Source organism: Microtus oregoni, unplaced genomic scaffold (assembly GCF_018167655.1).
Source record: "Microtus oregoni isolate MIOR12 unplaced genomic scaffold, Mior012 000028F_ref0000031, whole genome shotgun sequence".
In the NCBI taxonomy this organism is placed as follows: Eukaryota; Metazoa; Chordata; class Mammalia; order Rodentia; family Cricetidae; genus Microtus; species Microtus oregoni.
Genome location: NW_024543087.1, coordinates 12896325 through 12911570, shown reverse-complemented (window position 1 = coordinate 12911570; position 15246 = coordinate 12896325). Strand labels below are relative to the sequence as shown.

General features: G+C 41.3%; 1 protein-coding gene across 1 annotated transcript in view; it reads left to right on the top strand.

Annotated features, from left to right (window-relative positions):
• Window positions 1-15246, top strand: part of Trank1 (tetratricopeptide repeat and ankyrin repeat containing 1) — an 88446-nt gene that overhangs the window by 15634 nt on the left and 57566 nt on the right. The window contains exon 2 of the mRNA XM_041677004.1: window positions 11847-11973. Within this exon, the coding sequence (XP_041532938.1) occupies window positions 11847-11973 (127 nt within the window). The remainder of the gene's footprint in view (window positions 1-11846; window positions 11974-15246) is intronic.

Below are 15246 nucleotides of genomic sequence, written 5' to 3'. Positions count from 1 at the left end.
CTAGTCCAACTAAATTCCTAAGACTCAGGCCAATAAGAGGTCGTGTCTTAAAAAAAAAATAAAATAAACAAGGTAGACAGTATCTAAGGAACAACACCCAAGATTTTCCTTTGACATACACTTGCATGTATACCCACTCCTGTGCACATGAACATGTAAACATTACCCTCCTCCTGCAAGAAAGAATCCCCCTATTGTCTCAGAGTCCTTCTAAAAACATCTCTTTAGTCCTTCAAAAAAAATTTACACTCAGCACTGAACCATTCTCTGGCAGGGAAATACAATTTGCTCATCAAACCCTTGGCAAGTAGAGTGGAGCCAGCTTCTCTTAATGCCAAGGGACTTGGCAGTGGAAGTAGATAATAGAAGCAAAATTGGGCTTAGTTAAGCAAGAGTAGCTAATTTAAAGAGCACAAGAATGGCTCATTTAAGCCAAATGGAGAGGTCAGCTTCCTAAGTTCCAAACACCATTGTTATTAAGCTTCAGCCATCACATTTCTGCTATAAAAGTTTGATCTACTTTTAGTTTTTAATTACAAAACCATCCCGACACCATTCTTTCTAACAAAATAGAATCTAATGAGAACCCCTAAACCACTTACTAGTAATAGGTGTCTTTAGAAAATTTATTCCCTGAGCTGCTTAGTGCTTGTATGAATGACAGGTGTCAAGTTCCTGTCCAGGCCCCACTCTGCTCACAGCTGTCAGCAGTGATACTATTTGCTAACAAAATTAACTAACACAGGTCTGATATCCTGTTATCTAGTAATTATTTATTGAAAACAACACAACCAAAGACGTGTTCCTATTCAAAACTCTTAACAACAACAATAAAAAAACAAGAACCCAGCATGGCCTGATGATTGGGTCAGTTAGGAACTTCAAAAGGTGAGACCCATATAATCAGTAACTCAGGAAGAGACTCACAGGATTAGTCACCAGAGAAAGGCTGTTTAAAACCACAGGATACCACCTGGGTTAAATTAAAAAGACCGATAATACCTAGCATCAAAAAAGTATTGGTGATTTATGTTTCTAATATTCTCCTATTGAGAGCCTAGGTTGAGCCAGTTTGGAAAAGAGGCAGTATTTACTGACACTAAACAGTGCATTCTTCCCCACGGCCCAGTGATTCTATTTTCTAGAATGTGGACTTCTCTATTGAAAGACATGTACAAAGTATTTATAAAAACCTCATAATTATCTCATAATTGTTGGTATGTATTATCTGATGATAATATACACTTATTAATGTGCTCATTTTCATGATCACAGGAGGTAAATGTTGGGCACTGTAAGCTGTAACATGCAATGCCTGCCCCAGGATAGGCTTTAGCTGCTTTCTTGTCAGTCGGGAAGGACCCCAGCACGACTCCAAAACAAGTAGTGTCTTCCTGTCCTTTCTTTCCTGGGGTGCATGCCATTCAGCACTACCAGAGCTGGGGGAGGCTTGGTGAATCCTATCAGCTTCTGGGTTTCTTGGCATAGCATAGTGTACATGAGGAAATAAATACTTTTAAAGTAGAAATACAAGTTAAGAAAATACTCTTTTACACCGTACTTGTATTTGAAGCACAATTAATAAAAACTCAGAGAGAGAAATTGGGGTTCAACCTGAAGATCCGAAAAGTAAAGCAGCCAGCCACTGGCTCTTACCTCTGTTTCAGTCCAAAATGGCGATCCTGCTTCTAGGAATCTCAGAATGAGACTGTGTCTGAGATCCTCCCGTTTTATAATCCTCTCTAGGTATGGGATTAAAGACATGTACCACCTGGTTTCTATGGCAACTAGTGTGGCTACTGGGATTAAAGGTGTATGTTACCACTGCCTGGTCTGTAAGGCTGACCAGTGGGGCTGTTTTACTCTCTGATCTTCAGGCAAGCTTTGTTTATCAAAATACAAATGAAATGCCATTACTTGTATTTCCTCTGAACCTCAGTTTTATTTATTTATTTTATTAAAAAAAGAAACAAAAACTAAATGCAAAGCAGATGGGGTATGGCAGCACGTTCTATAACCCCAGCATTCAGATGGAGTTTAGGGGGATCCACAGTTGAAGGATGTTGTAATAGGAGCGGCGGGCTGTGTTCCTGCCTCCCCAGCTCCTGGTCACCTGGCTAGCTTATGCCCAGAAATAACAACACACAAATTATATTCTTTTAAACACTGCTTGGCCCATTAACTCTAGCCCTTACAGGTTAATTCTCATATCCCGATCAACCCATCTCTAATAATCTGTGTAGCATCAGTCTTACTGGGAAAGATTCTAGCCTACATCCATCCTGGGTCTGAGCTTCATGCGTCTGCCTCAGAGAGCAGAGCTATCGCGTCTGCCCGGAAGAGGGGAGCATGGTGTCTCTGAGCTCACTTCCTCTTCCTCCCAGCATTCTGTTCTGTTTACTCCTCCCACCTATGTTTTAACCTATGAGGGCCAGCCAAGCAGTTTCTTTATTTTTTAACCAATGACCTTCCTCCATCAGAAGGATCTAAGTTACAAAGTAAGACCTTGTCCCAGAATACAAAGGGCTGGAGCTGCAAGCTCAGTGGTAGAATGCTTAACCTGTTCAGTGCCCGGGTTTGATCACTAGCACTGTCACACACACACACACACACACACACACACACACACACACACACACGTGTGCACACACGCACTGCAAGTTTATCATCTTACCTTTCAATTTTGAGACAAGATTTCAATCATATTCATCTTGTTCAGCTGATCTAGAATGTTTCTACTTGCAAAACGGAACCTCCACGTCCCTAACAACTCTCCCTTTCTCCTTTCCCCCACTCCAAGCAACTTCATTTTGCTTTCTGTGTCTATGAATTTGACTACAGTGGTACCCTAGAGAAGTGAAATCATGCATTGTATGTCTCTTTGTGTCTGGTTTATTTTATTAACATATTGTCTTCAAGGTTCATCTGTGGTATAGACTATGTTATAATTTCTTCTTTTTTAAAGGCTAGCATTACATTGTACATATCTCACACAGTTGTTGATTTGTTTACCAGTAGATAAAATTTGTTTACTTTAAAATAGATTTTTTTTTATTTTATATGTATGGATGTTTTTGTCTGCATGTGTGTTTAAACCCAAGTTGTCTGGAAGAGCAACCAGTGCTCTTAACCATTGAGACATTGCTGTAGCCTCTGTAGCACATTTTCTTTATCCGTTCATCTATCGATTGTCACTTCGGCAGATTCTATAATGTGGCTATTGTGAACAGTTATGGTAAACACAAGTATGCAGGCTTCCCTATGGTAAGATGACCTTACTGAGTGTCAACTTTCAGTTAAATTGAATTGACCATAGAGATTTAAAAAAAAAAACTTAAAAAAAATCTCATTATCAGGAAGTGGAGAGATGACTCAGTGTAGAACATTGGCTTCTCTACCAGAGAACCTGAGTTCAATTCCCAGTGCCCACATGACAGCTCACAACTGTCTATAACTCCAGTCTCAGGGGATCTGATGCCTTCTTCTGGCCTCTGTGGGCTCTGTGTACACACAGTGCATGGACATACACAAAGGCAAAGCACTCATCCATATAAAAATAAAGTTGAAAAACAAAACCCAACAAATAAACAACCCTTGTCAGGTTTTATATGAGGTGGACCACAAATATTTTTAGCCATGTTTCTCTCCTGAGAATCATCAAGGTTTTCATTTTGAAAGTTCCTTAGGTGAGACTGGACATTTTATATCTTAAGATCAGAGAGCAAAAGTATGCTTTTACCAAGAAGGTTTTGGAAATATTCATATAGATTAAATATCCAGGAAAAACACTAGTTAAATGTTCTGTTTTTTTTTTCTTTTAGGGCAGACAGTGTCATTTTTAGTACCCTTTATATATTAATCTATTTCTATTTTTTATTTTTAAAGTTTCCACAGGCATTCTTGCCTCTGCCCGTGTTGGGGTCCTGACTTGCTGGTGGTTTATGTAGAGGACTAAGATATGCTTAGCTCTGCAGTTATAGCCAAGGTATCAGCAGACCCTTCATTGATTGATCATTGTTTTGGCTCTGGTCTCTTTCTGTCAGGAGGTGTGATATTGTCAGAAGTGTATGTAATTTTTTTCATAGAGAGACAAGTTCCCTCTCTGGCTAGCACCAGATGCCAGCCTTCTCCTCCCAGGGAGAGACTCTTGGGGAAATTCTAATTTCTTGGTGACCATTGTTTCAGTAGTCTTACAACCAAAGGAAGGAACTTGTGCAACTGTAGAATATCATCATTCCTTCTAGGCCTCTTCTAGTCTGAGATCAAGAGACAGACTTCATGGAGTTTTTAGAGGTCTATTCAGGACAGATTGTGAGACAAATTCAGCTACTTTTAATTCTCTTTACATCTCGTGTTACAGCATGAGTGAGTGAGGTCTGAGTTTCCAGTCAGTTGTATTGGATTATTCATCGTGTGGAATGACTTACAGATAAGATGAAAATTAAAATCTTTTTCTCTTTGCTAGATTTGGATTTCAGTGGCTTGTCTTTGAAATGTGTTAAATAATTTGTTTTCTTCTTTTTTGGATATTTAAGCTCCATTTCAGCTCTGGAGAAAAAGGTGAACAAAAGTTAATGTAGTGCTGTAAATATTAACAAAAGGCATAACCAAGCAGATGACTCAAACTCCAAGCCACACACAATGCCAAAACAAACAGGAAGCTGGGTTTCTACACTTGGAGCAAGTGCATCCTCTGCTAGCGAAAACGTGCTTGTAACTCAGATTTTCATTCATCCATATTCTGGGGGCTCTAGTCCTTCAATTGGCCTGTATGCAAAGGCTAGGTAACCCATGTTTCTCTTTAGAGGTAACAAGTCAGAAAGAGCTGCGAACAGCAAGTCCGTCAGGCAGTGGTGATGCACACCTTTAATTCCAGCACTCTTGAGGCAGAGGCAGGCAGATTTCTGTGAGTTCAAGGCCAGCCTGGTCTACAGAGTTAGTTCCAGAACAACCAGGGCTACAAAGAAGAACCATTTCTCGGAAAAACCAAACCACAACCAAAAATAAAACAAAACAATAGAAGAGCAAATCAGAAGCTGTCAGCAGGAGAGGAAAGTGTTACAAGGGTGTCTGAACTAAGGGGTCCTGTGAACAGTTCAGAACAATTTCAGCCTTTTTTCTTCTGGACTAAGACGAACTAACTAAGAAAGGAATGTAGGATGGGTTTTAAAAGTACAGCTGAAAGATGTAAGATTTGACTGAGAATAGCTGAAGGGCTTTCCTCTCTTTCACCACCTCTACTTCTCCCTTTATCCTTAAGTTCATATGGCAGTGGACAGTAGGGCTTAGAACATTTGGCCATGCTGGCCACAGTCCACTGAGAACTTTTCATTAGCATGTAACATTTTTGCATTGGAACAGGCATAATTAAATGCAAAGAGAATTGTAAGTCGGGGTATTGGGGACTCAAAACCAAAGGTAAACAGATTAATTGTTATAAACAGGCTGCCAGCAGGAGTTGAAGTTAGTATGGTAGCTGGATCAGAGAAGCCAGAGGTGTTCTTGAAGCTGTAGAAGCTGTGTCAGCTGCCATCCAAAATTTACTCTCAGACACAGACTAGGACAGTAAGTGGTTAAAGGTTATGTGCAAATGTCTCTGACCACACGTGACATGTGACAAGTGATTCCGGATTCTGATCTGAGACTTTCCCAGCACTAACAAGGCTAACGAAAGTCAGGGCAATAGACATGCCTACTGGAATGGAATCTCTTAGTTAAGACAAGCTCCTCTGAGAGCAGAATTCTGCTTAATGTCTTTGGGATCCTGAATTCCCAGCTCTTAGACTTGTTGAGAAGACATAGGCTAACACCTCTGACTCTTGTATGAGAGAGAGAGAGAGAGACAGAGACAGAGACAGAGAGAGAGAGAGAGAGAGAGAGAGAGAGAGAGAGAGAGACAGAGACAGAGAATGACTATGTATATGTAGTTTTTGGTAAGTTTTAAAGCCAAACTTGTATTGTGTAAGTGAAGGTGAGAAGGTGACCTCATCCAGTTTCAGTTGTTGTTGTTTCAGGGATCCACAATAAAGTTTTTTCTAAATAGACACTGGCATGATGGGAACCAAAGGACACCCAGTCTGCATGGATAGCTGCAGCAGGCTAGTCTAGCCCTACTCCTGTGTTCTTCCCTATGGACTGGACTCATTCTGTGACAAATGACACACAAAGATAATGGAATTCAAAGACTGTCTCAGAGAGGAGGAAGATCAAATCAGATTCAGAGTACTCATACCCAGAATATTTCTTTTGTCCAAAAACTAGTTGATAAAATGTTTAAAAATTGTTTTAAAAAGATTTATTTATTTTTATGTATATGGGTGTTTTGCTTTTATGTTTGTCTGCACATACTATGTCTGCCCTGCCAGAGGAGGCCAGAAGAAGGTGTGAGATCACTCAAGACTGGAATTATAGACAGTCATGAGCTGCCATGTTGGTGTTGACTCTCCAGCCCCACAAAATATTTATATTATCTATCATTTTATTATTATTGTTTTTTTTTAATAAAGAGCCAAAGAGTCCTCTCATCCTGGCCTTGGAAGTCACCTACTCATCTTTGGAGAGATTTTTGTCTGAGGTTGCTGTCTCTACTGTAGTCACCCTCTCTCCTTTTGACATGGTGCATAGAGGCAGTGCAGAGTGTGGGGCGGACTGTCTCCAGCATCTGCCCATGCAGCATCTACCTAGTGCTCTCTGTAGGTACAAGTGTCATTGTACATGTGAATATCAGAGAAACATTTGCAGTGGCGTTCAACTAAACTCTTACACTCTCGTTTTGATACTCGTAAATAGCATCAAAACGAGAGTGTAAGAGTTTAGTTAACGTCACTGATTATCAAGGTCATATATTGTAAAGTGCTGAGAATTCAAGAAAAAATATGACGAAAACCCTAACCCTACTTAGTCTCAGTGGTATGGCTGATGCCATTTTGTCATATTTTTCAATGTATTATTTACTGAAAATTTAATTTTGGATATATGACTTTGTGTAGCTCATATTTTTCTTTTACTAACTCTGTCATTAAATGTCTGTTACATGATTTTTAAAATAGCCGGTGTATGGCATTCCAGTGCATGGGTAAACTATAATTGCCTTAGATCTGTTAGGAGCAATGAAACACTTAGGGTTATTTCCAGTTTTCACTGTGGTAGACATCCATAAGGCTATTTCCCTGTAAACAGTTCCCCCAAATTTGAAATCACTTCTGTCTCATATGTGTAATAACGAGTGACCTAAAACTCACTTTCCTGCTTTAGCATCGGAAGGCTGGCATTAAAACAAACCAGCACAGCTGCTTGCTGGACTTTTCTAGCAATAGAAATATATTTTTTAAAAGGCAGGTAGTGGGGATTTTCATGTTCTAGCTCTCTGTTAATGGCCAGTTTGATAAATATTTGTTTGGCAAATGGCTGACAGTATTCGGTAGAGAAACATAGCGCTTTGTTCCCTTGTAAGTCAGTCCTTGACATTTTCTCCTGTCCTCCTCAGTCAGACCTGAAAAATGCAAGTCACAGATGAGAAGTGTGGGTGGAGTGTTGTGTTCTGACTGGTATAGGAATCATGGGTCTCATTTTCATAAAGTTCTACCTAAGGAATGCAGTGGGGTTCAGACATCTCCTTCCCAGCCAGCTCTATAGGTTATAACTAATCACCATCATGCTTGTTCAGTTCAGTTCCTTCCTCTAACTCCTTGACAACAAGATTTGAAATGATAAAAGTAATGAGAATTATTACATACCCAAGAATTGACTTATTTGATCAGCAAGACGCTCAACAAACTTTAGGACCTCATAGGTACGTGGTATACATGGACGCCTGAATTGTCATTATTTAATACTCTCCCCACTACTTTGCCTTCAGTGCTGCCACACCGGAAGGGGTATCTCTTTTCAAATACACTTTTCTCTGCATATTCTCGGTAGTTGCTTATTAAGGCTTTCTCAGGCCTCTCCGCTCCTGCCTTGGCTCAACAATTTTAGAGTCCCCAAGGTGGTCATTGTACCCTTTTCATGTCTGGCGTTAAAATGTTTCTACCACAGCTAAAACAAGTGGCCTTGTATGCTAGGTCACTGAACTGTAACAGTGAGCAGAAGAGACTATGACTGAAAAGAAGGACTTTTTGGAGGATGTAAACACTTCTGGGTCAAATGCTCCAAGGCTCGCTTTGTAGCGTTTTAAGAGGAAACCGGGGCTGTTTCCTAGCCACTTTCACATGAGGTCTTTGGAACTGCAGTGCATGTCTGTGTTGGTTTGTAATTATATAAGGTTAGAAGGGAAAGAAGGACTATCAGCTGAATTGTACTTGTCCTACATGCATGGGATCTAGGTCAGAAACTTGGAATTGATCAGATCTGGGGTAAAAACATCTCTAGGTAAGTGACTTGAATCTCCTTGAGCCTGTTTTCACATGTAAACAGTGGGTACAGTACCTCCTCCTGGGCTGTAGTGACAAGTGAATGTGACTGTCTTAGTGCTTGGCACCTGCTGGGTATATACTGTCGCGCGCTTGGGAGCAACTCCTAGCAGGCCACTGAGCACGTGGAATGTTCTTGCCACAAGGAAGCTGAGAAAGGAAAGGTCTTCTCAGGGTGTGCTCTCTCAAGGTGGGTGGGCCTAGAATGACCTGCTTCCGCTGACTCCATAAAACAGGCTTGAAAGTGACTGTACTCTACATGGGTCTGGTAGCAAGCAGGGCAGCCAGCTTCCCACTTTCTACAGGATGAACCTATTTGCTTGTGTTCATCTGTTGAAAGAATCTGGCATACAGGTTCTTAAGAGTGTGAACTTCTCTTTGGCTATCCAAAAGTGTGCTGAAGTCATCCAGATTCTTTTGCGTTATACAGTGCGGGTGAGTGTTGAGCTTTTCTAGCCTTTGTTTCCTTTGGCCTAAACAAGGGCTTTGTTATCTATGTTTTCTCCACACTTCTCATGGCCTAGTTTCTGTTTCCTTTCTCATATCCTGCTTCCTCTTTGTCCTCTATACATTGTTAGTACAGAAGGACAGGAATGCTATTGGGACAGGGAAAATGGGGTCTGCTAGAGAACACAACAGAACTTCCCCTCCCATCTGGTTAAGGGACTATAGTTTCTGGGTGGCTGGACCCCCAAGCTTTTTCATTGTCATTGTTTTCATCTGGTTGATTTTCTTTGCTATTTACCCATGGCCACAGGCCCATATTACAGGCTCTAAGGCCCACTGGACCTACATCACTTTAGAAACCTGTTTTTAAACATAGTAGTGTCATGTGACAGGCTTAGAAATGACTGAGAATGCCAGCGAGTTTTATTTCTATAGGTTATAACTATCAATATAGTTTGAATTATACTCAAAACTGAGAAAAAGTATTATTAATGTATTAAAATATTGGGGGACTATCTAGGTGGAGGAAGGGAACCTAGCCAGGGTAGGGTACGGATACAGGGGAGGGCAGTGGAAAGAAGGAGAACAAATGAGGACAAAGAATAGTGACCCATAAAGAAATAGTATGATGGAACCTATATTTGATAAGCTAGTCTAAATAACAATAATAGATACATGAAGATATTTTTATGAATATATTTCTCAAAATAAACAATATCACAAGAAATTTGCTTTTGGAAATCTTTTTTAAAAAATATATTTATTAATTTATTATGTATACAATATTCTGTTTTGCGTGTATGCCTGCAAACCAGAAGAGGGCACCAGACCTCATTACAGATGGTTGTGAGCCACCATGTGGTTGCTGGGAATTGAACTCAGGACCTTTGGAAGAGCAAGCAATGCTCTTAACTGCTGAGCCATCTCTCTCCAGCCCGCTTTTGCAAATCTTACCTGCTTCTGTATCTAGTTTGTTATGATGCCATTTCTGGAAAGTTCCCTGTGTGTATGAAAAAGCACATGGTGCCTCAGCATTATTGCTCTATTAGTTTCCTGTTGCTGAAGAGACAAACTGCTACACACTTAGTGCCTTAAGACTATAAATTTGTTCTGCTATGATTCTGGAGTCTGGGGTTAGCAGGGCTGCTGCTTTGCTGGGTGGGGGAGGGGGCAGAGGCAAGCTCTGAGGGGAAGCACTGTGTCCCTCCTACAGGTAGTTACTTGTGTAGTGGGGTTCTCCCTCATCCAGAGCCTTTTCTGTTTTGTGAGAGATGTCCTATGTGTGCCCTTTATTCCCTTCCCTCTTTGCTTAGTATCCGCTGCTGACCCCACTGCTGTGTGTTTCAGGGCTTACATCCCTCCACTTGGAAGGCTAGTTGGGAAGATTTGTAACCTGCTTTCCTTGATTTATTGGCATCAATATAGAATGTATGGGCTCCAGTTATTGGAGCATCACAGACGATTCGAGGAAGGATCTAAGAAGTTCTCTTTATGAAGTTAAGCCTCTTGCTTTTTGGATAGTTGTTATTAATGTCTCCCAAAAAAATTAGCACAAGCTCTTTGCCATGGTTCATTATCTTCCCATAATTTCTTTAGTTCATCAGCAGTGAAAGGCACTATAATTTCTGCTGGGTCTATGCCTGCTAGTTGACGAAGTTTCAACTTGCCTTTTATAATCAACTTAGAGACTTTTTCCACATAAGTTTTCAATTTCTTACTTGGTTTATGTGGTAAAAGATCCATTCCAAGATAATATCATCTCTCTGCATTAAAATTCCTGTAGGAGAAATTTTTGATGGTAGTATGACTAGAATACAATCGAGCTCTAGATTCACCCTGTCCACATGTGCCTGTTGTAATATTTCCTCAATCATTGTCAGTTCCTTTTCTGCTTCAGCTGTTAATTCTCTGGGACTGTTTAAATCTTTATCACCATCCAAGGTAGACAGATTGTAATAATATATACAGCTTTAATGGGGAAATAGACTTACAGAACCACAGGTTCCCGCAGAGAACAGGAAAACAGAAGGGGCGGTGGGCTCGCGTGCCAGATTTATATGTAAACATTAGCCCGAGGTGAACACGCCCCCTAATGGGCTGGGCTTATCCCTCCAGGGAAGTTAATGAAGGCAGATACAGAAGGTTGAGAATGGAGATAGTAACAGATAATTTTTACAGTTTTTGTTTTTTTATCCACAGTACGTAGATAATTCTTTTCATAGTGACTTGGACTTCCTTTTCATTTTACATGTGTGAAAATAGCAAGTCTTGTGTTCTCTCCCTGTGCCTAGCCCAGTGACACTTGGGCTCCCCTGACACTGTGGTGCATTTGGAACCTTCTTTCTTCTTCCATCCTGCTTCCAGCATTACTCTTACTGCCCTGTATGCTCTGGGCGCTTGTCCTGCCATGCTTCAGAGGCCACCTCTTTGGCTGTCTTCCAACTATGTTCCTCCTTACAAACAGTGGTTAGGAGCTAGTACCCCATTCACCTAGAACCCTTGTCTTCCACAATGGGTGCAAGTACCCTGGAATCCCCTGCCTGTACAGCCTGTGTTCTGAGAGGTTCTTCCTATGATATGGTGTGCATGTGGAATGGGTCATGCCTCATCTGCACTCTTTAAGGTCTTGGTAGGAATGCCTTCCCATCCCCATCTGTTTGGCATCATCATTTATACATTTTCACCAATGTTCTCTACAAATAAAGACATTTGTAGTGATCAGTGTGGCTGATGGGGTTAAGATGTTGAAAACATTTATCTTTAAAAGTATGAGCAGAGATTTGGGAGCAGGGAAACAGGTTTCTACATTGTAAATGCTCCAATCTTTTTAGGGGGCTACAAAAGACAGATCTCATATGCCTAACGGGTATTTCCAACTGAACTCTGCCTGCTGGCAGCAGCCAGCTTCAGAGTGGTGGTCTTTGAGGACTATGCCCTGAATTTGCAGAATGATGGCTTTGCTGATTTCTGGTTTGTTCTTGCTCACAGGGCTCCCTCTCGGGAATTGGCTGTGCTGTTGTGCAATAAATCCAATGCATTTTACAGCCTTGGGAAATGGAACGAGGCTTTTCTTGCTGCCAAGGAGTGTCTCCAATGGGACTCAACCTATGTGAAGGTATGGTAGCCGTGGCTGCTTCCCTCTTCTTACGTTGCTTGTTTTTCTTCCTTCTTGTCAAAGTGGATGTTCTAGGAATGCATCTCTTTGAATGCACTTGCTCTTCAGACAGAGGTCTGTGGGCTGAGAGAGCCTTACTCCAGAGGAGTAGGTGCGGGGTTGGTGAGTGTTGAGACTCTGCCTGGGACAGTGGAATCTGACTCCCTGGTAGATGGTGCTCAGTGAGAGGCTGGAGGAGCTCCTTAGACCTGATGTAGTTAGACGAAGATGCTTGTGCTTCATTTTAACAAACTCCACTTCAGATCAGTAAATCGTGGTGGTGGTGTATGTGTACATTTCCTGTTTGAGACAGGGTCTCACTATGCAGCTCTGGCTGGCCTGGAACTTACTATATAGACCAGGTTAGCCTTGATTTCAAACAGATTTTCCTGCCTATACCTCTTGGTGCTAGAATTAAAGACTTACACCACTATGCTCAGTCTGGTAAGCATTAATCTGATTTTTTTTCAGTTGAAATGGCCCAAGTGTTGACAACCTCACCATTGGTGTTTCAAGACACACAAAAGGAGTGTTAGACCCTGAGTAATTCATACTAAATTGAAGAGAAGTATAGCCAGGAAGTAAAATATGAGGCTTTAAGTTAAACAGTAGTCTGTAGCTATGTGACTATGAAGTGTGTGTTAAATGAGTGGTCTGAGTAGTTGAGAAAAGCTCCTCCATGAACTGGGAAAAACACCAGACGTTAGCCTTTCTGTTATATGCTCTGATGTGCACGAAAGAGTCCTGCTACAACTCAGGTTCCTTAACTGTAAAATGAGATGATGCCTAGGGCTGCAAGAATTAAGGGAATACTGTAGATGGAGGCAGCTTGTTCGTTTCTCAGCTGCCGGCACCCGAAATACTCACACAGAAACTATATTAGTTGCAACACTGTTTGGCCAATGACTCCAGTGTATTCCTAGCTAGCTCTTACATCTTGAATTAACCCATTTCTATTAATCTGTGTATCACTACGAGGCTCATGGTTTACCAGTAAGGTTCCAGGGCATCTGTCTCCTTCAGTAGTTACATGGCATTTCTTTGACTCCGCCTACTCTCTCTCTATATCTTTTAGTCTGACTTTATTCTGCCCTGCTATAGGCCAAAGCAGCTTTATTCATTAACCAATAAAAGCAACACAGAGACAGAAGGACCTCCCACATCAGGATACTAAACAAAATAGTTGGCAGCAGAACACAATAGGAAAAGGTGGGGAAGTTAGAGCCACAAATGACTCAAATATTCAGAGGGAGACTTGAAAATTTGCATTATAAGTAGGCATTTACCTTTAGTACATGCTAGGAAAGCACTCCTCTACTGAGCTCCATTCCCAGGGTGGAGGATAGACACTTTAGACGTTACTGAACTTGAAAATGGAAGCACATTTCTGAGACGTCTTCTCAGGTGTATGCTAGGGTGGAGAGTAGTTGGGCCTGGCATACATTCCTACAGTTCTGGCTGTGGCCTGAGGAAGTTTTGAATGATATTCCCGGTTTCCTTGTGTGGTGATTGTCCTAGTTTCTAACAGCATAGAAAGCACAGCCGCTCCTCCATTCTTACTCAGTGCTCCTAAGTGTCTTTTCTTCCCTGTCTCACTGTTCTCTGTAGTAGAGGAAAATGCTAACTTCTTTTAGTTCAGTGGCTGGAGCCTCAGTGAATTAAGCTGAGAAAAAGCATAAATTTGATTTGTTGCTATTTTTATGGCGATTTCTTAGAAGATTATAATGAAGGAGACAAGTCTGAAAGTTTATGCTATTTTTTTTTTTTTTTTGAACAAGAATGAAAAGACAAGGGAAAGGGGCTTAGGGGTAGGAACTGTAACCTGTGGAGGAAACACATGCAACTCAAGGGCTGTTTTAGGGAGCAGATTTGTGTGCAGCCACCTCAGTGCTGATGGCTGTTCTTCACTGTGACCCAAAGCTTCCTCAGTTGGGTTTATGATAATGGTCCCCCCAGGAGATTCTGTGTGCAGGGAGAGGGAGGCTCCAGCTCCAGGAAGGCTTTACTCTGCCTCTTTGAATCACAAATGCCTTCATCATAAATTAATCTTCATGCTAAAGCAACATGTGTAGAGTTAGAATATTCCCATTCTCTTCATCCCCACAGAATAAAAGATGACATTTTAGATCTGAGGAAACAAATAAATGGGAAATTCTGTGCTAGCTCACATGCTTGGGAAGACCCCAAAGCCCAACAAACCCAACACAGTACAGATATAGTTTTCCCCTTTTCTCAAGTTGCTACTGGAGCTCCTTAGACATTCTAAGAAAGGTTAATTCAGACAAATAAATACTGAGAGGTTTAAGATTAAGTGGAATTTCTAAGTGCTTGCTTTTGCATCAACCCAGGTTGTGATCCCTTCTGTTAATTCTGACAGTAGTCTTGGTGGGTCCCTGCCACTGCAGTTGACAGAACTGGGGAGGCAGTGTGCTTTTATTCTTATGTGGAATCCTACACTTGGGTATTTGTAAAACCAGACCATTCTTCCTCTTAAATATTACTTATGTTATGCTAATTAACTAATTTGTGTGTGGGAGCATAATCGTGCCCTAATATGTGTGGAGTCAGAGGAAAACTTGTGGATTTGGTCTTGCCTGTACATGTGGGTCTTGGACTTGAATTCAGGTCATTAGGCCTGTCAGTAAATGCCTTTACTCACTGAGCCATCTTGTTGGCCTCATCTCCCTTTTAGTTGTAATTTTCTTCTTTTCACAGAAAAAATAATATGTTTTTTTTTTGCTTCTTGTTTCTATTGCTTATAATACCGAGCTGAGTAGCTCTCAGTGCTTGTCATTGCAGTTTTTTCTTATATACCAGTGGAAATTGTGTTTACTTTGAGTAAAGGGAACAAGGAACAACTTCTGCATTTGCACAGAAGTCTCACTTTTTCTGAACCCCAGCCATAGGACACTTCATTCTCCTGCTCAGACTGTGATACACAGTATGAACAATAAGCTGTACTCATGCTTTCCCTCTCTGTCATCTGAGATGTTTCAGAGGCTATAGAGATGGACATGGTTACACATTTTCCTAACAGGTAAGAGGGATCAGAAAGACACAGCACAGAGTATAATGTGGAAAGCCATCTTAGAAGCTCTTCTTGGGACTGGGGACATGACTCAGGGGAGAAAGTGCTTGCTGTGCAAGCATGAGGACCTTAGTCTGGACCCCCAGTACTCCCATGCTTGTAACCCCATCACTAGTTGGAGAGGGAGATAGGTGGATTCTGGGGAC